At 37.2% G+C, this 22541-nt stretch overlaps 1 protein-coding gene across 5 annotated transcripts in view; it reads right to left on the bottom strand.

Annotated features, from left to right (window-relative positions):
• GART (phosphoribosylglycinamide formyltransferase, phosphoribosylglycinamide synthetase, phosphoribosylaminoimidazole synthetase) overlaps positions 1-22541 on the bottom strand; it is a 63366-nt gene that overhangs the window by 13613 nt on the left and 27212 nt on the right. For all 5 annotated transcript variants that reach the window (XR_010068085.1, XR_010068084.1, XM_063305410.1 and 2 more), the window contains exons 8-18: positions 22414-22501; positions 21399-21484; positions 19284-19452; positions 16547-16778; positions 12274-12368; positions 11381-11490; positions 10391-10589; positions 9193-9444; positions 6841-6993; positions 4066-4269; positions 3413-3541 (exon numbers count right to left, since the gene is read on the bottom strand). Coding sequence is in view for 3 of the 5 variants with exons in the window: in XM_063305410.1 (XP_063161480.1) it covers positions 3413-3541; positions 4066-4269; positions 6841-6993; positions 9193-9444; positions 10391-10589; positions 11381-11490; positions 12274-12368; positions 16547-16778; positions 19284-19452; positions 21399-21484; positions 22414-22501 (1717 nt within the window). In the remaining 2 variants the exon portion in view is untranslated. The remainder of the gene's footprint in view (positions 1-3412; positions 3542-4065; positions 4270-6840; positions 6994-9192; positions 9445-10390; positions 10590-11380; positions 11491-12273; positions 12369-16546; positions 16779-19283; positions 19453-21398; positions 21485-22413; positions 22502-22541) is intronic.

The raw sequence follows: 22541 nt of genomic DNA, 5'->3' as shown, positions 1-22541 counted from the left end.
AAAGTAAAAGAAATTGAGTTACAGAAAAACCCAGTGGATATTGGTATTCTACACCAACTTAAATTATTCAACAACAATTATCTATGTTGACTGTGAGGGAAATTGAAACAAAATTGAATTATGTTAAACAGAGACATTCTGAGTTTGCCAATAAACCTGGAAGATGGTTGGTCTGTAAATTAAGGAAGGAAAGAGAAAAGAAAATGATATTTGCTTCAATATTGTTTGAAAGAATGAAGAAAATTTTACAGGACTTTATTTACCAAGATCAATGTAGGTTTCTACCCAAAAGACAATTAAGAGACAATGTGAGAATAGTTTTGGATATTATAGAATATTTACAATACTACAATGAACAGCAAGCAGCTTTCATCTCTTTAGATGCAGAGAAGTCCTCTGACAATTTGAACGGGACTCTTATGTTCAAAGTTTTGGAAAATATGGACTTTGGAGATAATTTTATTCAAGGAATTAAATCAATTTACGTGCCTCAAAGAGTGTGTATTATTGTAAATGGCAATAACTGAGCCTTGTCAGAAAGGTACAAGGCAAGGATGTCCTTTGTCACCTTTACTTTTTATTCTAGTTCTGGAAGTCCTGAACAGAGACATTAGACTAGACGATCAAATAAAGGGTTTGAAGGGTTTGAAGATAAAGAAGGAGGTCTTCAAACTGAGAGCCTTTGCTGATTATTTAGTTTTAATACTACAGGACCCTTTGAATGTTGTTAAATATTTGATGAAGAAATTAAAGGAATCTGGGTCATTAGCTGGACTTAAAGTAAACAAATAAAAAACAAAGATAGTGATCAAGAATATGACTACACACAATCAAGAAATGTTGATGGGTAAGACTGGTTTTAAAATTGAAAAAAAAGGTCAGATTTTGGGGGTGACATTATCAAACATGAATTGTATGTTGTTTCAGAACAACTATGCTAAACTGTGGAGTGATGTTAAGAAAGACTTGTTAAGGTGGGAAAAATTACAACTGTCAATGATGGGTTGGATATCTGTGATTAAGATGAATGTTTTGCCTAGAATGTTGTTTTTGTTCCAGACAATACTGATTTTGACAACAGATTTACCATTTAAACAATGGCAGAGAGATATGTCTAAGTTCATTTGGCAAGGGAAGAAACCAAGAACAAAATATAAATTGTTACAAGATGCCAAAGAATGAGGAGGTCTAGGTTTGCCTGACTTGAAATTGTACTTTGTTGCCTGCTGTTTGCTACGGATGAAGGATTGGGTGACTTTGAAGGACAAGAAATTATTGGAATTAGAAGGACATGATCTCTGATTTGGGTGGCACATCTACTTGTGGTATGATAAAGCTAAAGTTAATAAAGATTTTAAAAATCATTTTGTTAGGCGTGCCATACTGAGAGTTTGGAATAAATATAAACCAATATTGTCTTCTAATGTACCTATGTGGGTTGTCTACTCAAGAAACTTTTTTTAGAAGACACATGGCAGGCAAACCAAGCTGGTTGAGATATGAAGATTTGCTGAATTTTGAAGAAGGTATACTGTACCTAAACTTAAAACAAGGGAACAACTAGAATTGGAAGGTCATATATGTCATTGGTTCAGTTTTGCACAACTGTCAGAATGGTTTAATTTGGATAAGAAGGTATATAATTTTGTTAATGAAAAAACACAATTTGAAATGGAACTTTGTACAAACGATGAGCATCTTATTAAAAAAATGCATAAAATGTTGTTGCAATTGAATTTAGAAGATGAATATGTTAAAGATTGTATGATTAAATGGGCTACGAATTTTGGGTATAATATTATGCTTGAACAATGGGAGAACATGTGGAACAAAGGTATGAAATTTACTTTGAATTATAATTTGAAAGATAATTTTTATAAAATGATGTACCGTTGGTATTTAACTCCTGATAAGCTGTCCAAAATGTATAACGGGGTATCAAATGTTTGTTGGAAATATTTACAGGGTGAAGGAACTTTCTATTATTTATGGTGGACTTGTGGAAAAGCTAAGAAATTCTGGAACCAAATATGTAGTACTCTTCAAAAGATTCTTAAAGTGGACTTACAATTGAAACTGGAGCTGTTTCTCTTGGGTTTGATGGATCAACAGTTTGAGAAGCAACATGGAACATCTGTTCTTGTATATGATAAAAGCAGCAAGACTCTTATACTCTCAAAGATGGAAGGATACACAAATTCCCTCAACAGGGGAGTGGATGATTAAGTTAATGGAACTGGCAGAAATGGCTAAACTGACAGCATTGTTAAGAGAAAGTACTGTAACTGGATTTGTTTCTATTTGGAAGCCGCTTTTGGACTATTTGCTTGTAATGGAAAAAAATGAAGTTCTGATTTTGGGTTTTGATGATTAAATGGTTTTATTTTAGAGAAATAATGTTACTAAATGTTTAATTAATAGCAAGAGATTAATTTTTATGTGCTTTTATATCTATGTTGGAGAAGGTCAGAAGTCACCTGTCTTTTATGTTTTTCTGTCTATTCTTGCACTGTTTTAGTTTTTCTTGTTTCTTTTTTAGACTTGTATTCTATCTGTTCTATATTCTGTATTTTGTGTTTTAATTATATTCTGAAAAATTAATAAGATTTAAAAAAATATGAACATCAACCACAAATAAAATACGTTCTCATTTTAATATATATTTTAATAAGATAGTGTATTTAATATATTGTATTTTAATTTTAATTACACTTATTAAATTTTATTTAATTAATTTAATAAAATATAATAAATTTTATTTTAATAAGATAAAAATTAAAATAAAATCTTATAATTTACAGTTATAAATGGTCAAAACTTTCTGCTATACTCTTGATATATTTTTCGGTGTCAGCACCAAACTTCAAGTATCAGAGGAAGCATCCTTCTAAATATATGTCTTGTTTCTAAACTTTGGACTTGGATTATATGTGTCAAAGTGTACAGATTTTTAAACATGCAGTTAAACAAGCAAGCAAGCAAGCAACCAAATGAACTCCACCCCCTAATTAAAGATCTCTATATTCTGTTGCATTCCCTTAGGGTAGGAACACTTTTAAAATTTATTTTTAAGTTTTCTCCCCAGTTCTCTAATAACCTCCCACACAAAACTGCATATAGAAATTATAGTTTAGTAAGCAAACCAGCACTTTATTAAAGGAGAGACACAGCTAATCACTGCTTAAGAAAACAGAGAAAGAAAATGAACTCAAAGACCTGATCTGCTTTCGTAAGAATGAAATAAGAAATAAGAATTATCATGATGATCAAATCAATACAGAATCAGAAGAGACTTTTCCTATCCATGTTGACCAATCCATTTCAAGCTTGTCTGTCAGAAAACCATAGTCAATGAAGGAAAGGTGCTTCAAGTTTGTTTGCATTTCTTGCAATGGGAAACACAGGAGCTTACCTGTTCCAGAGATGAGGATGCCAACTCTTGTTTTGCTTGGCTCCATTTTTATTTGCTTGCTGTGCAAGGACTGTAATCTATTTGCTTGTAAGGCTTGGAGCAAGTTATTGACTTTAACCTGAGCAGAACCTTTATATTAGAAAATAAACATTAACTGCAAATAGTAATTGGTTCAGTAAAATAACAAATTTCATATTAAATTATAAAAAGAAGATCTAAGACATTTGAAAAAAGGGTAGTTTTATTTTAGAGATCTGGAAAGGATCCTAAAAGTCCTAAAGTAGGTTCAAATAATTATGACACTGCCTTATTTAAGATATAGCTATATATTGTACTTAACAGTTATAGAATTCAGGACTGCTATCTAGGCAGTTTGGTGTAGTGGTTAAGGCATCAGGCTAGAAACCAGGAGACTGTGAGTTCTAGTCCTGCCTTAGTCACAAAGCCAGCTGGGTAACCTTGGGCCAGTCACTTTCTCTCAGCTCTAGGAAGGACACAATGGCAAACCACTTCTGAAAAACATTGCCAAGAAAACACAGGGACTTGTCCAGGCAGTCTCCGAGAATTGGACATGATTGAACGGATAAAAACAAAAACAACACAAAAATCTTAACACATGTAATCTCCAGAAAGCTGAGGGTGAACATAATAACCTGCTTGATGCCGCACAACTTTCCCAATCAACCATGCCTCCTCATGCCTCCGAATGTCACTTAGGACTTTCCCAGCCACCTCCTTCTGTACAACGAGGACTGCACCAATCCCACAATTAAATGTTCGTGTCATTTCCTCCTCTGATAGTTTTCCCTCCCTCTGAAGCCAGGAAAAGATGCTGGGTATCTTCCAATGCAAGGCATCTGAAAATAGTCAGAAGTTTTACTTTAATAAACATTTATAGTCAAATAAGAGATGTTATGGTCAAAACTGTACAGCACTCAAACGTTTCAGGAGTTTGTAGTATGGAATACATCTTATAAAATATAAGAACTATAAACATCTGCTCTGATGATTACTTAAACTAATTGAGGAAAATTCATTAGGCTATATCCAGTCTCATGCGAACACTCACACAATAGAATTTTCCCTTTCCTCCCAAATGTGTTCTTGTAGATGATCCCGCATCCTCAAGAACAGATCTGAGCCTGGGAGGAGGAGGAATTTATTTATTATTATTTATTAAATTTATGTCACTGCCCATCTCCCCCAGTGGGGGACTCTGGGAGGTTTACAATAAAATAACACTAAAAACATAGCCATCTAAATTACCATTAAGATATAAATAAAATAAATGAATGCAGAAGAAAGGAATCTATTCTATCGGCAAATGTCCATTTTGTTGGCACAGGAGCACCATATATTGGATACAACCCATTTAATTTCAGGCTGTAACCCTTAGTTCAACTACCAATTAATTCTAGAGCCAGTTAATACCAATTAATTTTAGAGCCAGTTTGGTCTAGCGGTTAAGGTGCTGGGCTAGAATCCAGGAGACTGAGAGTTCTAGTCCCGCCTTACACATGAAAGCCAGCTGTGTGACCTTGGGCCAGTCACTCTCTCTCAGCCCAACTCACCTCACAGGGTTGTTGTTGTGGGGAAAATAGGAGGAGGAAGGAGTATTAGGAATGTTCGCCACCCTGAGTTATTTATAAAAATAATAAAGGCAGGATAGAAAATAAATAAATAAATAAATAAATCTCAATATTGTCAATTGTCAAAAAAGTGGGTCATTCTCCAAAACTGTTGAGTTCTATGTAAAAACATGCATATCAAAACAATTAGAAATTAATTAACGAGGACATTTTTAACCAGACACCAGACTTATTTAATGCCTAGATTTTTTAAAAACTGCTATTTCATTCAACAATAACTTACATTACAGATTGGCTACCAGGGGACTATCTACACTTCAAAATCATTCTTTTTCAGCTCCCAGACTCTCCTTTGACTACATTGCTGAAATCTTACAAAAGCCACCAAAAATTGTATTGTTAAGTAGGAATGTAAGTGTATTTAGCCTATTTCTCTCAAACAAAACTAGCAAGCTAGAATAACTACTTAAATACTTCATATTATTCTGTTATTTTTATTAGCTGCAATATTTACAAAAAGATTGTGATGCAGGGATTTTTCTAGTAAATTTTTAAATTAATGTTTAATTAAGTAGCCCTTACCAAATATCCTTTTCATATGATCATTAAAGATACAGAGCCTCTGGCATGAAAAGGCTGTTATGGAAATTTTATATTTCTGTATATTTTTATTCTATTACCTTTTGTTATATTTTATTCTTGCCACTGTAGCTTTAAGAAGAAAAGCCTCTTCTCATTTTCCCTCATTTATATATGGCCATCTTGGGTTTTAGAAAAGGACACATTTATATGTATATTTTCTTCCTTCTTGTTTCCTTACTCTTGAATTTCCCTGTTTTTTTATTGTTATTCCAATGCATTCTCAACTTTACTAGATCTCCCACCCCCGCCCCCCACCACTAAAGAGATTAACTCTCTGATGGAGCTCAAGTAAGATTTGTCTTTTCACAAGCATGCGCTGATTGAAATACTTCCTGTTTAGACTTCTCAAGGCTTTTGTTAAGTGCCTATAACTCAATAAGTATTGTACCAGCACTGTTATTAATTGCTTTGTTAATAGCTCAACCTCCAGACCATTAGAGCTCAAGATGTCCTTGTTTCTATTATTTCTTCTCCTTGTTTCTATTGTCCTATTGATTTTAAAGTTTACCTATGTATGAAATACATATAAGTAAAGGTAAAGGTTTCCCTTGACATTAAGTCCAGTCGTGTCCGACTCTAGGGGGCGGTGCTCATCTCCGTTTCAAAGCTGAAGAGCTGGCGTTTGTCCATAGACACTTCCGTGGTCATGTGGCCGGCATGACTACATGGAACGCTGTTACCTGCCCGCCGAAGCGGTACCTATTAATCTACTCACATTTGCATGTTTTTGAACTGCTAGGTTGGCAGGAGCTGGGACTAGCAACGGGAGCTCACCCCATCACGCGGATTCGAACCGCTGACCTTCCGATCAGCAAGCTCAGCAGCTCAGCGGTTTAACCCGCAGCGCCACCGCATCCCTATGAAATGCATATAAATCTATCCAAATGCTGTGGGGGGTGGGGGTGGTAAGAACGTAGCAAGGTAAGGAGAGGAGTGTCTGTGCTACACCTCTCCCAATTCTAGAATTTAAAAATAAAGTAATATTGTTTTTTGCCTTGTCTGCAGGTGCTACACATTTTCTTAACCAGGAAAATACACAAGCCAAAGGGAGACAGATTTCTTGTAATGTACAATTACAATTCAACATTAAATCTCAACCAGACCTGTAAAAGGCATCCTGCAAGAATGGCTAAGAGTGTATCTGTAAAATCATATTTAACCAAAAAACCAAGAAATATGTTGCCGTAGCTTTCTTACCTAGTACTACACCAATTGATGCTGGCAGGACACGTGGAATGTTTTCAAGCAGCCCTCCTCCAGTAATATGGGCATATGCTTTCACATTACCTGAATGAAGGACTGGCAAAAGAATCTTGCTGTAGATTTTAGTAGGTGTGAGTAACTGTTCTCCTGTAAATCCCCAAAATGGAATTATTACAAACATCCACCAAGGCAGAAATAGAGGAAGGAAACCAAGATAAGTATTACTGAGATGCCTGTTTCACAGAAGAATCACATTAAGAGAGGTCCACACAATTAATTTAAAAAAGGGCTAATCTCAGTTCCAATACTGCATCAACTGTTCCACTCAGGGCACCAATATCTGAGAGAAAAGCCAACATACATGTTTCCATGTGAGCAGGAAGCCTGCACAAGTGTATTTCGTGCTGCACAGGAATCTAACTGCATTGCTTTTCCTCTTGCAGCATTTCATGTCTAACAGATAGGGCTGAAGGAAACTACAGATATCAGAGCAAGGCCAAGGATGTGTTCCATTTCCTTTAACATTCTTAAAGAATGGCAGTGAAGTAGTGATGCCACATTGTTTGGAAGAGGCAAAAGTTTCCACCCAAAATGTGATTCCAAAGAAAACTTGATTCCAAAGAAAATGTTCTAAAAACTCAGAATTAATTATGAGGATGCAGTGACAGGCCAATGAAATAAAGCTACATTCTGTGTTGTTGTTGGTTTGCCATTGTTGTTCTTTTGTCTTGTGCTATTTTTGTGTTCTTTTTTGTATTGGGAGTCAGGCAGTGTATACATTCAATAAATTATTATTATTATTCCTAGGTACAAATACTGGGGAGTTTCCATATTTTAAACAGGGCTGCATTCTCTCAGAAAGAACAGGTATGTAAGTTTGGGAGTACCACATTAAAACCAAGCAAACTCTGTGGCCAGGAATGCCTACTATCAGTCGATAAGGGACAGTCCACATAAAGGTGAATAAATGAGAGATATGCATAAATTCTGGATGTTACAATCCAGAGATTGGGCATAAGAACTGAGTTGGATTGGAAAAGGGGTACTTTATGACAGAGGATCTATTGTAGTGCTGCTTGGATATGGTAGCTTGCCTGTCCTGGCTCTGCAGTATAATGATCCAAGGGCACGAGTAGTCCCTTCAATGGCAAATTGTTGTTGTTTATTTATTCAGTTGCTTCTGACTCTTCGTGACTTCATGGATCAGCCCACGCCAGAGCTTCCTGTTGGTCGTCAACACCCCCAGGGTCACCTCTAGAATATCATCCATCCACCTTGCTGTTGGTCGGCCCCTCTTCCTTTTGCCTTCCACTTTCCCTAGCATCATCATCTTCTCCAGGGTGTCCTGTCTTCTCATTATGTGGCCAAAGTATTTCAGTATTTTCAATGACAAATTATGTTCACCCAATTTCCATTCAGGAGGAGGAATATTATGTGGAAGAGTGCATGAATGAAGGGGATTAGTGTGTGAGATTAAATCTGCTTCATTTGTCATTTTAAATCAGGATTACTCAATCAGGCTTCCGTGGAGCCCTATGGTTCCACAAGAGGTCACTAGGGGTTACCTGAGAGATCACAATTTTAAAAAAAACATTTCAAATTCAGGCAACTTCACATTAAAGAGGTAGGTTTCATTCTTTTAGTTTAAGAACACTGTTAATGCATATATACAGGCCTACACATGAAATGAATATAAGAATTTTGTAACTTCTGGCCTATATTGAGCCTGAACATGCAGAGGTTCCCCGAGGCCTGAAAAAATATTTCAAGGGTTCTTCCAGGGTCAAAAGGTTGAGAAAGGCTGTTCTATATTGACCTTCTCTGCTTATATTTCCTGTACTAACCTCCACTCACTTGAGTATGCAGCCTCCCATAACAGAGGGAACAACAGAACAGTTTCCTAGTAGCTCTGATTAGGATACAAGTGTCTCCCTACTTATCCCACTGAGAAAGCAATGTGATCAACTAATGGTATCTCTAGACAGTTTGCGCTGGAACAGAAAAGCATATTAAAGGGGCAATTGTTTTGGAAGTTAATATTACCTTAATAATATTACCTTAATATTACCTTAATAATACCTTTATTACCTTAATAAACCTATGCATCTGCTGTTGAAACACATTCTGTTGCCCTCAGTGGTTGGTTTGTTGGCTAGGAACAGAGGTCCTAAATCAGCTTAAGGTTAGCCAATCCAACAACGGTGGAAAATGAGAACAGAACTACTGTATTTTTTTGGAAATATTTACAGAGTAAGTGGTATAAACATAGGTATATTACATAAATACATTATACAATCAGAAATTAATATTTATGTTGCATGAAAATACTGTATTTACAGAGCTTACCCAGGGTTTGTTCAGGACAGTCACCCACTGAAGGAGAGGAAAAATCTAAAGAGGATTTTTCAACAATCTTTCTCACAAGGCTAAACCCATTGCTGTGAACACCAGAGGAAGCAATTCCAAGAATTACGTCTCCATCAGTGATCTTGTCAAGCTGGGGGAGCATCTGTCCCCGTTCTACAGCACCCACAGCAAATCCCCCGAGGTCATATTCTCCAGGTGGATACATGCCAGGCATTTCAGCAGTCTCTCCACCTTGTTTTTGGTGGGGGATGGGGGTGGGGGTGGAAAAAAAAGACTGTTGTGAAGTTTTCTGTAATCTTACTATCTGGATTCTTATATACATTAAAATATGACAAAGTTTAGTATGTCATAAAAGCTTTCAGTTCTAAGGAACAATGCTGCCCTGGGAATCCTATTATGAAATATTGCTCATTCTTTCCTGCCAGTTCTGCAGAAAAAAATCTACAATAGAAAAAAAAGAACAGTTAAGACTGCTTTTAGGGTATGGGATTTCAATATCTATCATTCCTAGCCAACAAGCAAACAGAATCCCATAAAGAAAAAGGTCATCCCAGGGAGCTTGCCGTAGTTCAATTAAAGATCTAGAAGATTCACATGGTGCAAATCTGCTGAAGTGTACAATTTCTGAAGTGTCCATAAAAAACTAGCATATTAGAGGGAAAGCACAAGGAATTAGTTTTACCTATTACAGTCTCTGCCTCTTTAGACAATCTCTATTTAAATCCCCATTGTGACAATCCATTACAATTCCAATGCCTGGGTTCACACCCTGAGCTAAGCCATAATGTTGCCATTGTGGTTGTATTAATTTACTCTTTTAATACTGAATTTTTTTCTATGCAAGTCATTGAGAGTTGTTTTGATTGTGGCGGCATAGAAATACGTTGATTAGATAAATAAATAAGGTGATGGTTAAGAATGATTATTTTCAAATCATTGTTTATGGCTTTGCAATATATGGGGACCACCATGATGACTTGTGCAAGAGATTGTGATTAAAACAAATAATGGACTAGCGCTATGGATGAACCAAGTCATTAAACAATCATTCCTACTAGCTCCAACAAAGCACATATATGATCCTGAACAATATGTAGTTCCTGCCTTCCTGCCCCAGCTTCCCTTTCCAAAGATGAGAAATTTCTTGTGATAATAGAAGAAAAGTAGAGAGCCATACCAAGGAGAGCACAGCCTGCTAGTTTACAAGCTTCTGCTATTCCAGCTATGATTGTCTGAGCCATCCTGACATCAAGTTTCCCACAGGCAAAATAGTCAAGGAAAAAGAGAGGCTCGGCTCCTTGAGCTAGGATGTCGTTGACACACATGGCGACCAAGTCTTGACCGATTGTGTTATGCTTATTATACAACTGGGCAATCTGTTGTGAAAATGAAGAGGCAGCATGTCATGGCTTCTTTACAAATCTCATTCATCTTGATAAGGCTTGAGAAAAGGTGCCTTTGCCAGTTTTTTTCCAAAGTAAGTTGGTTTGCCAGTTCTAATAAAGTTATATCCCTATACCCCCAAAAAACGTTTTGCTGCATACATCCTTTTTGTTGGTCCTCCAGGCTTTTTCCCCACCAAGGCTACTTCAAACTAGAGATTTCAAGGAGAGAACATGGAATCCCCTGCATACCCTACTTTGAATTTCCCATATGGTATCCATAGGTGCCACTGTACCTGGGAAGCTAAAGCATTGGGCAGAAGCAGTTTCCCACCTAATAGTTTTATGACTGGTCATGTCCACCACAGCAACCATTTTGGGAAGAATGCCCACAGATATACTCAACTTTCCAAATATGCCAGCTGACCAAAAATATTAGAAATCCCTGATCTAAATTTATTAGATTTATATCCTGCCTTTCTTCCAAGCGCTCCAAGCAGATTATAGGGGGTCTCCCTTAATTTTAAGCTCACAATAGCAACTCTGGGAGGTAGGATAAGCTGAGAGAGAAAGTGAGGGGCACAAGTTCATGAAGTGAATTTCCATGCTGTTAAGTGGATTTGAGCTTGGGTCTCCCCAGTTCTACTGTTAACACCTTAACCATTATGATGTGGTTCTTAAGAAGGCCGTTTTCAGCCTTAAGCCAGCCCTTCCAAAAATAAACAACAAAACATCAAAAAAGAAAGAAAAATTACTTGGAAAACCAATGCATTCTTTTTTATTACCTTGAGCTTTGTTCCAACACCATCAGTACCAGACACCAAAATTGGATCTTTATATCCAGCTTCCTTTAGGTCAAACAGGCCAGCAAAGCCTCCAAGTTCAGCATTACAGCCTATCAAGTGGGGGAAAAGGTTGTTAATATAAGTATTTATCAATTTGAACCTCTGGCGTGATTTCCCCATTCTTCAGATCTTAACGTAAACCCACAAAAAATACGTCACAGCAAGTGTGGGCTAACATTTGTTTCCATTATGGATTTTCTTGGTTTGTAGTTAGTAATTCTGGTCTTATTTGGAAATGAGTTAGTTGAAACTACTGTAAGGCAACCTCCCTCAACATAGCACCTTCAAGATCAGTTGAAATTACAATTCCCCAATAAGGTAATATGGCAGGGAAGGCTGAAATAAGAAGAACAGCTTGACCACCCACCTCCCAGAATTAATCTGGATTCCTTTGCCTCAATTGTAACTTGCTTTATTTATTTTGCATTTTTACTTGAATGCAAGTTTTAATGTTTCAAGTGAGCTTACTCACAATGTGAAATTGTAACTATCAGGTCCCAAGTCACAGTTACCAAATGCAGTTACTATTTAATGGGGCTATTTCCATACCAACTACAAGTTCCATCAACCTGAACTGGGGCTTCTGAGTAGGCATACAAAGAATTGCTTTAGATGCTCTTTGATTTATAGAACTCCTCATGCTGAAATAAGTTAAAGGATCAGAATTGCATACAGAACCCCAAATGGAATTTGTAGTAAACTCCAGTATTCAGTTATTTCTGCACCCTTGAATTCCAATTGCAAAACACAAATCTAGTACTTAGTAAAAATTAATGAACATGTGTTTGTTCATGAATTCTACAAAATGTAATAAAAAATATAAGTAATCTTACCTGATCTAGATGTGGCTGCTGCTAAAGGTTTAATTTTCTGAACCAAGGTGTTACCAGCTGCAATATCTACACCACTGTCTTTATATGTTAGGCCTCTAAAAAGGCAGAATAGCCAATTATCAATTTGCCCATATATACTATCCATTTGCAGTTGTATTTTCTAATGCATGTGTAGGCTTGCAAGGATCTTACTTTTTACTCAACTTGGTACTGTACCTTCAACAAACATACTGTAACAGGGAAATTTAGCTTTTAGTGTTCTAAAGCCTAGTTTTTGTTCTAGGTATCTAGTTTTAAGGGTATTCTAAAGCTAGGTGTTCCAAAAAAACCCTATTTTTTAGAACGGCATTCTAACAGATTTGATTTCAAAAATCAGTAGTTATGTTCCAGCATACGTAAGACTTGGCATTTCTGGTGTGCGTGATGCCTCAGCTGGAACAAGTCCTTCACCTACCAAAAAGACCAGCGCAAGCGACAGTGTAGTTCTCTAGCTCTCCAGCATAGCATATGGCTAAAGTGCATTACTAAACACATAGAAGCAAGGTTCTTAACATCCCTTTGTGTGAAGCGAAGTGCTGTCCTCAAGTGCATCATCAATAGAAGGTTTGAACTTCTAAGCTCAAAACTGTTCAATGGATTTACTGATTTTCATCAAGTCAGAATAGACAAACAAAAACAAATATGGATAGCTCTTACTATATTACAACCAAGATCTAAAATATAACAGATATAATTTTTTTAAAAGGCAATTGTGTGTTAGTTTACACCCCTCCCCCACACTTGTGGAAGTAAGGCTACATCTTAAGCCGTTACAGTTATCTAAGAATTATTTAAATAGAGCATTATTTGAGGTATGGGCTGTATTAGGTTACAGTCAAGGGTAAACCTATGGAAGAACCAGCATCTTGTTATCTCTTTTAGCCCCACTCTGAGATTTTAGAAATAGTGAATCATGCTCTTGATAACGCAGTTTAATGACTTAAATGAGTGAAGGCCTCAGTAGAAAAATACCATTATTAGGTACCAAGGTTAACTGTTTAGAGCTGCAAATCATATATGTACCCAAATAATTCAGTTTAAATAAACTGGTCTCTATCTCAATAAATGCAAAGTCCAGTGATAAATTCACATTTCATGATAGCTGTTTAACAAGATTCTGAAATAGTGCAGGCTATTCTACAGCTACAGAAAGGCCTCCAGATACTTTGGATTACAAGTCCTATAAGATTTTGCATTTGTAAACACTTAAAACTGTTTAAAAATGAACCCACTGAATATGACCAAAGGTTTTCTGACCAACAGTACACTTCATAATGCAGCATTTGATGTAGTCCATGAGAACATATAGTACATTCAATTTGCCTATCTTTAAGCTGGCAATAATGCTCTTAAACTTTGTTTCCTTTGTTTTTAGTTTTGCTGCAATGGAGTACTACAGCAATCTCTAGAAAATGGATTTTCAGTGGGTGTCCTCTTACAGCTGTTCAAATATATGTACTTCACAAAACTATGCAAAGCGGGTTCAAAATAAGATTTATTTCATTGAATAAAGCAAACAAAGTGGATTTATATCACTTTTCAAATAATTATTCAATATTAAGAATAATAAAACTAGATACCATACCACAGTTAGTAACTTTATCGCATTACAGATTAGTCTTACAGTGTACTGATATGTCATACACTTTCAAGCAAAGACAGCTTTATCAAGAGACTATTAATACATTACAAAAGATTGTGTTATCAAGAAATAATGCTACTTTTAATATCTGGTGAATATTTGGTGAATTTTTCTTAAAACAAACAAACAAATCCCTTGACAAAGCCCATATAAACTCAAGCAAATGGCTAGGTTAAATACTAATTTTGCTAATGTAGTTGTACTAAAACAATATGTAACAGAATTTTCTATGGAAAGACCTCCAAATACTTTGGATTACAAGTTCTATAAGATTTTGCATTTGGCCATGGTGGCGAAGATGGATGGAATCCTGCTCCTTATCTGTGGGCACAGATGTTTGCACTGGTAGTTTTTCAAGTACATTACCAGATGCAACTATGTATCTACATATCTATATTAAACTATACCAATTTATAGTTTAGAGAGCTGTAGTTTTGAAAGAAGGTTTACAAGACAATGAAAAGCTATTCACAATTAGCCCCTGCAGTATTATCTTAAAATTCATTGGAAAATGAAACAGTGCTCTTTTGTTAACTATTTCTTAAACAGGGAAAAGTTAATCAAATGAGATTCTGATATTTTGCCATCTTTGCCAGGACCCTCCAGATGTACTGGATTACTATCAGCCCTGGCCAAAATGTGCCCAACAGTATCCTATAACAGTATCCTACAAAATGAACAAGGTAATTAAGCCACTATATCGGGAAAAAAAACTCAAATGTGATCAATCTGTTTCTGAACATAGAAAAGATAAGGAAAAAAAATCCCAGTGAGATGGTATCCCAAACTTCTTAACTCAAGCAACTCTTGCCCAGTCTAATGATGTCAGAGACTATATCATTAATTATCAATCAACTCATATCAGGCTAGAACTAAGGGGAAAAAAATCAGCTTTGGAATCTAATGGGTCATTGTTTCAGAGATATTTCCTTATCATATTCCTCAATACCTTCAACAATGACAGAGCTTCTAATTTACTGGAAAAGTTCTTAAAAATTCAGGGAGAGATGTATCTGCCTTGAAAGTAGCCAATGTTGAACTGTATGGCACGATCAAACATCAGGAGTTGATCACAGGAAATGTTTTATGACGTTTTGAATAATGTTATAAAATGTTTTATAATTTATATGTCATAAAATATTTTATAAAATTTGCCAAATTTTTATTCCACAGGAGCCATGAGTCCCAGATTTTGAATAAATTTTGTAAGTTAGCTCATTTGAGGTACCTGGATTCAAAAACCGTTGGCCTATGATGCACCATTTTGCCCAGTTAAAGGTTACAAAGTATCAGACAGATGGAAGAGTTTTAATAGTATATAGATTAAAAAAACTTAATAAATTCTTCCATACCCAATATTTAGTTTTCTCAAAAGTGGATTTAATTCAAAAAATAAGGAATGGTCACTAATGTCACTTTTGTGAATAGAGTACCCTTAGCAGCTGGCAAACCTAAGACATTCCCAATATACAATATCCCAAGTACACTTCCCCAAGCTACTTTTGCATGAGGGACAACTCCATGCCCAAGTCAGGTACAAAGTCAGATTACCCAACCCCCTTCTTTTCTGCTAGAGACGAAACATTTTATCTTTGAAAAGACTGTGGGAGAACTCTGGGAGAAAAGGAATAACATAAGATGTCATGTGCCAAGGGTGGGAAGACAGGAGGAATCTCTTCAGCCTCTGATAAAATGGAAAAAATCTACAAGAAGCTGGAAGACAGTCCATAAAAGCAAGCAACAAGACTTTAGCTTCCAGAATAAGGTATCTTAAGAAGTAAAAGTTTGGCTAGAAATACTCCTTAAAATGATCTTTCATTTTGTGAAAAGAAATACTCCTTAAAATGATCTTTCATTTTGTGAACTGCTCAGAACTTTATACTGCCTAGAATTTTTTTTTGATTGGAGGTTCTTTTCTAATGCCCATTGTGTTTTGAACAGTTTTGTATTTTTATTGCATTTGCCACTGATGCTTCACATGTGACAACTTAAAGTGAAAAAGAAATTGTTACACTCTCTTTTCTTTTTAAAAAATTGAGTCTATTGGTTTATTTTACTACACAGGAGGACAAGTAAGAGGATCTGACTTCCCTAATCACACACCTCAGTTAGGGAGCTAGAGTTAGGGAGAAGACACCAGAGAAAGGCACCCCCCTAGAACAGTGCTTCTCAGCCTTAGCAGCTTGAAGACGTGTGGACTTCAACTCCCAGAATTCCCCAGCCAGCAAGTCCACACATCTCCAAGTTGCCAAGGTTGAGAAACACTGCCCTAGAAGATTGTCTGTGGCAGAAGTAACGATCAAGGTGCACACCAAGGCAAGAGGTGGAGCTAGGGGTTATAGCCCCAGAGGGCTTCTAGGAAACTGCATTAAATCTTGCACCTTAATCACAATACCACATTGGCTCTAGATTATTCAGGGGAAGGGGGTATAAATTACATTTAAATGGATCCAAAGTTGGTTAACTGAGGTCTATTAAACCAAGGGTTCACTTTATAAAAACTAAATCAAGCAGCTATTTTATCATGACTTTCATGTCTTCTGTTTGTTTAAATTTAACTATCAATTTTTAATTTTGCCTTCAAATAGATACCTGGATTGTTTAAGGAAAGCAACAGCCCGATAACCAATGTCCTTTCTATAAATGGCCCCTTTGAAACGAATGATTTCAACTCCTTTGTTGGCATGTTCCAGTGCCGATATAAGGTCTTTCTTGATAGCTGTCACAGTGAGGACTCTTCCACCACTGGTCACCACCTTGCCATCTTTTAGGGTTGTGCCAGCATGGAATACCTCCAAGCCTTGTTCTTTAGCTCGAGAAAGTCCTGTAAGGCAACAATATGATGTTATAACTAAACAGAAGTCGGATACTAAAAAACTTTTGCCATGTATCTATTGTGTGCACATTATCGTAATTACTAGTATTATTATTATTACCATTATCCCTATTACTAGTACTATGATGACTTCTGTTACTACTACTGTTGACTGGCAAAGACCGTAAGTAACAAGGCAATGACATAAATGACATTATGGAAAGGCCACTTCCAGGTTTTTTTCTCACCAGTTTTTCTCTCATTTACGTACGTACGTATCTTTACACTTCATAATATATATTAAGCTGACCAGAGGCTTAACATGCCTGCATTACATAATTTCCTGTCAAATATCAGCAGACTGTCATTCCATTGCTATTCATGGTTTGTTGACCAATGACAGTGGCACAATTTTTAAGGAGAGGTCCAGAAAGTACAAACAAATCATGGGTTGTATTCCCCCCCCCAATTTATTGTGTAACCAAGGATTCAGTAATATATCTGAATATTAAAAAGTGTACTAAGTTAATCCATCTAACAGTATATGAATATAAGAATCAGAGATGTTGGCATGTTGCATGAGTTATGCAGTCCCTCAAGGCATCTAGACAGACAGACAGACAGACAGACAGATAAAAATCTCTCTTTCTCTCTCTGGATAGATAGAATAGAACAGAACAGAATAGAATTCTACCAGAAAAATGGACTTGCATGCAACTGAGGCTCCTATGTATAATAGTGCTGAAGAATATATCTTCTTCATGCTAGATACTACACAATGACTGACTGCTCATAGTCGTGCAGAAATTAATTATATTCCTGCGAACTGCTCTCTTTTCCTGATGTGGAAAAATGCATGTATTGTAAGGGTATGGAGAAACATTATATTGTACCACCTGCTAGCAAGTTTCTTGGAAGAAGGGCAAGGCATTTAATAGATATAGATGATGTAAAGCAAGAGAACAGAGAATTCCTAGAAGCTTGGTACTCAGTTAAAGGGCCATCGACAGATCAGTGGAACTGGATATGATTGATTATCCAGTCAGGTGGCTGATCAAGGCCACACAGAGCAAACAGATGAGGTGGATCAATCAAAATAGAGACATCATTCCCAGCAACCAATTAATTGATTCATCCCAGGAAACCTCCAATCACCAACCAACCCCTCTAAGTTAAAAACTTACATAAACTACAAATATTGCAAGACAACATGACTTTTGAACTTTGCACTGGGGAAGCCTGGCTGGGATACAGGGCAAAATGTCTATAGAAAACCTGATCAATACCTTGGAGACTTTGACTACTAAATATGCATTGTGGGGCTTGTGGTGATCCAGAACATCTGGAAGCAATAGGTTGCCACTTCTGATATAACCAATTCAGTCTTGTAGTAGAGGAGTAGTAGTAGTACTTTAGTGAGTAGCCATTAGGCCATATCAAAATAATAATAAGACTATATATAACAAAATAGAATAAAAGGCAAAACCAGAAGAAAATACAATTCATAATTCTAATCACTTCTACAATTTACCTCAATCAGATCCATATATGCAGCTCTCAATTGTACTGTTTTATTCAGATAAAAGGCCGTATTATATGCCATATTTGGGTTCTGACCACCACATATACACTACGTTGTTCTAATGCAGGGGTCCCCAACTCCCGGGCCACGGACTAGTACCGGTCCGTGGCCTGTTAGGAACCGGGCCGCACAGCAGGAGGTGAGCGGTGGGCGAGTGAGCGAATTTACAGCCTGAATATTTACAGCTGCTCCCCATCGCTTGCATGACCGCCTGAGCTCCGCCTCCTGTCAGAGAAAGCAAGGCCATTGGCTACTATCTCTAAACGGCGTAAAAAAAAAAAAAGAACAAAAGGTCGGGAAAAAGAGGAAGTGCTTGAATCATCCCGAAACCATCCCCCTGCAGTCCATGGAAAAATTGTCTTCCACAAACCCGGTCCCTGGCACCAAAAAGGTTAGGAACTGCTGCTGTAATGTATGGGCTGTTTGTTCAAGATACTGTATTGAACTCTCACTTTATTATACAGCTGGCACTTAAATAATATATGTGCTATGTCCTCAATCTTTGAAGCACCAGAAACACATGTATGTTCATGGTAAGCAACTTGATTAAACCTTCCATATTTAACCATTGTATGTAACTGCCCATATCTTGCTCAAGTAAAAACCCTTGAGGTATTTGGACATTTTTGTATTTAGATATTTTTCAATTTGAAAGGGACATTTATAACTTGTTCATTTCAGTGCGCTGGCCTTACTGAGGGCAGCCATATTTCTTTGAACTTTTATATCAAAAGTCTTCTCTTGTAGAAAGGAACATTATTGTTTCTGCTTGTATTCTAAAATAGAAGCTAAAAGTGTTAAAAAAAATAAACTGGTTAAAGCCTAGTACTCTCGTTATTTGAGGCAGTTGAACAAGAAATTCACATGGCCTCCAGTGGAATGGGAACACTGAAAATGCTACATTTTGGGATTCTATGTGACTGTTTTCATACCTATTATTTCCAAACCCTTGGCATAAATTCCTGGATAGCCTTCACTAGCCATGACCACAGTAACAGCTGCACGATCTTCACACCAAACAGGCATGCAGTTGGATAACTTCTTATCAATGGTTGCTTGCATAACCTCATAAAGGTCACTTTTAAGAAGTGGGAGAATTACCTACAAAAATGCAGACAAAGGTTATGTTGTTATTTAAGCTATGAAATATGTGACATTCACAGGAGCATTAAAGAAACTGCCCAGAGTCCCTCTTGTAAACTGCCCAGAGTCTCTCTTTTGAGGGAGATGGGCGGTGACAAAATTTGAAATATAAATAAATAAAATAAAGAAGCATTTGAAGTTTCTAAACATATTTATTAAGAAGTATATTCCATTAAGCCCACCTCAGGTGGTGGCAACTATCAATCTTGGCTGATCTCAAAAACGCTAAGCAAAGTCAGATCTCCTTAGTGTTTGGGACACCACCAGGAAATCCTAGCGCCATAGGCTAGACTAGAGAGTTGAAAAAAAAATCCAAGAGGTACCCAATGACAAACTACATCTGTGTTTTTGCCATGAAAACTACTTGGATGTATCCTTGCAGTCATCAGGAGTCAAGCTCAATTTAAGTAAGTGCTTACCTTTCGATGTTCTATTAAAATGTAAGAAATTAGTCAAATTTGATATGCATTAAGTTACTAGATTTTTAACACACTGCTTAAAATGAGACAAGGCAAGATGGTGTTGCTTTCCAATAAAAAAAAGTATTGCCAGTTTCACTGAGATTCAAAAACATGGCTAAGATGGTGCTTATTAGAATCTGAAATCATCACATTTGAGCTGATACTTTTAATGGGTGCACCCCATCGACCCATCCGCAGGAAGGGACTACAGAGTGTGGGGGTGTGTGCAGATGCTGCGGGGGGGGGGGTTGTGGGGTGCCGTGGGCAGGTTGGCAGGGGCTGTGGATGGGTCGATGGGGACCGTCACTAAGCAATGCGGTTGTAAAGCACAATCTCATGTGACCACATCACTTAGTGACGGCAATCCTGGGAGTCCCACATGCTGTCCCAACCCCAGGTCCGCATGGGTCATTAAGTGGGAAGAAGCGGGAGTCCTGGGGAAGGAGTGCGGGGGGGCGGTGAGTGGGTGCTGCTGCAGTGGATGGGTGCTATGGAGCACAGTGGGTCAGCAGTGGCAGCAGGTGGGTTGGAAGGGGCCATGGGCAGGCACTATGGAGCACAGGTGGGTTGGTGGAGGCTGCAGGTGGGCAGACATGTGCTATGGAGTGCAGGTGGGGGGTGATACAGAGTACGAAATCCCTGGGATCTCATACTCCATAGTGGGGGTCCTTGGGGAAAAAAGTGACAGGAGTGGGAATGACTTATGGGAGCGACTTGCAACCTTCCCTGCCAGCTTCCCCATTGACTTTGCTTGTGGGAAGCTGGCAGGGAAGACTGCAATAGTGATCATGTGACTGTGACGGTGCTGTGATGGCCGGAACTTTGAGAACTGGTTGTAAGTACCACTCATTCAGTTTTGAACAGTCACTGAATGAGTGGATGTAACTTGAGGACTACCTCTATAACATCTGTTTTTGAATGAACCCTGCTGTTCTTCACAGAATGGCCAAGACCCAACCAATCTTTTTAAATGGATTGCCAGCACTCCCTCTGACATAGTCATCAATTTCTTCAATTGATGTTTCTGATTTGGTGACTCATTCTCCAAGAGTCAGACTTGCCCTTGGGCTCTGCAATTGCTGATTTATATCACAAGGGATGAGAGAAAAAAGACTTTGCTAATTTCATAATTGGGAAAATTAAGAAACACTGAGATTTGATATATACTAGTAAAAGATGCAGGAAAACTTCTTTGGTGATAGCGATGACTGTTTTAGCAATTGATGCACTAAAGTCCTACAAACTTTGAAATCAATAATGTATAGTCTGCATAAATATTCAGTTTAACATGCATACTATACCTATGCATTCATCCAAAATTGGTTCAGAAGGAGGTGAATCTTGTATTGACTGGCCACTATGCATATTTACCTGTGAATAAACCTCACTGAACTATGATATAAACATGCAGACATGTAAAAGATTGCAGGTAATTATTCTCACCTGGCATTCAGGGTCACCAAATCTACAGTTGAACTCCAAAACTTTAGGTCCATCTTTTGTTAGCATTAACCCCGCATAAAGCACACCTTATTGAAAATAGAAAATACTGAAGATAAACATATCTAGTATAGTTGTCTAGAAACAGCTACTGAACGATCATGAAGAACTTTGCTGACAGTTGTGTTCATAATATTGGAAATGCAGTTGTTCACCAATAACATGTTCAACCTACGTAAAAGATACATCTTTGGAAAGAGAAAAAAAATCAGCTTCTTCAGTATATCCGAGCAGAACATCTTATAATTAGCTTTTTGCTTTCTGTTCTTACTTTCCCACAGAGCAGGGGCTTTCAAACATTTTTGGGCTGTGGAACCTGTTGTTAAAAAAAAAAATCCTGGAACCTTGATCAAGAGGCAAAGCTTTAGTTTTAGAAAATAAGTTATGTTTGAGTTAACTTTTTTTTTTTTGCATTTAGACTCCCATAGAAGTCCATCAAGTTCTCATGGAATCCTAGGGTTCCACAAAATACAGTTTGAAAAGCCATGCCAGAGAGCAGCCTCCCCTGCTAGTTCCCTACAAATGATTCTGGATTCCAACTATCATAATCTCTGACAGCAAAGCAATAATTAAGGGACTAAGCATGGCAAATAGTCATGGTGGCAGGGAATTCCAGTAGTTGGGTAATTTCCTTTCATTGCAAGAATTAATGGTGTAAGAGTAGCAACAGCTACAGTTTTGGCATGACAATGGAAATGAAGACAGTTTTCATCATGTGCTACTGCAGAAGGCATTATGGAATAACATGACCCATTTCATTGAAGTCTGGCTCCTCTCTAAAGCTTAGATAATTTTGATAAGTACTAATGCCTAAATTCCTGCTCCTTCTGCATTATTTTATCCTTTTGTACGATAATTATTAGAAGTTTGCAGGTAAGCGTTTTTCATTCTGAGACTTGTATGGCAACTAGTAAAGTTTATTTATAAGCAATTAACAAGGAACAAGTCTCCCACGTACCTGTGTATGGGATACCTTCTTTTCTCATACCATCAATTGTTTTCTGGAGAACAGAATTTCTGATTTTCAGAAGCAGATCTTCAGACAGCTAAAATTGTTACAGAAAGTGAAATTTGTAAGAAAAATAT

Source organism: Candoia aspera, chromosome 5, assembly GCF_035149785.1.
Source record: "Candoia aspera isolate rCanAsp1 chromosome 5, rCanAsp1.hap2, whole genome shotgun sequence".
NCBI lineage: Eukaryota > Metazoa > Chordata > Lepidosauria > Squamata > Boidae > Candoia > Candoia aspera.
Note: the sequence above shows the minus strand (reverse complement) of the source record. Positions and strands in the feature narration are given on the sequence as shown.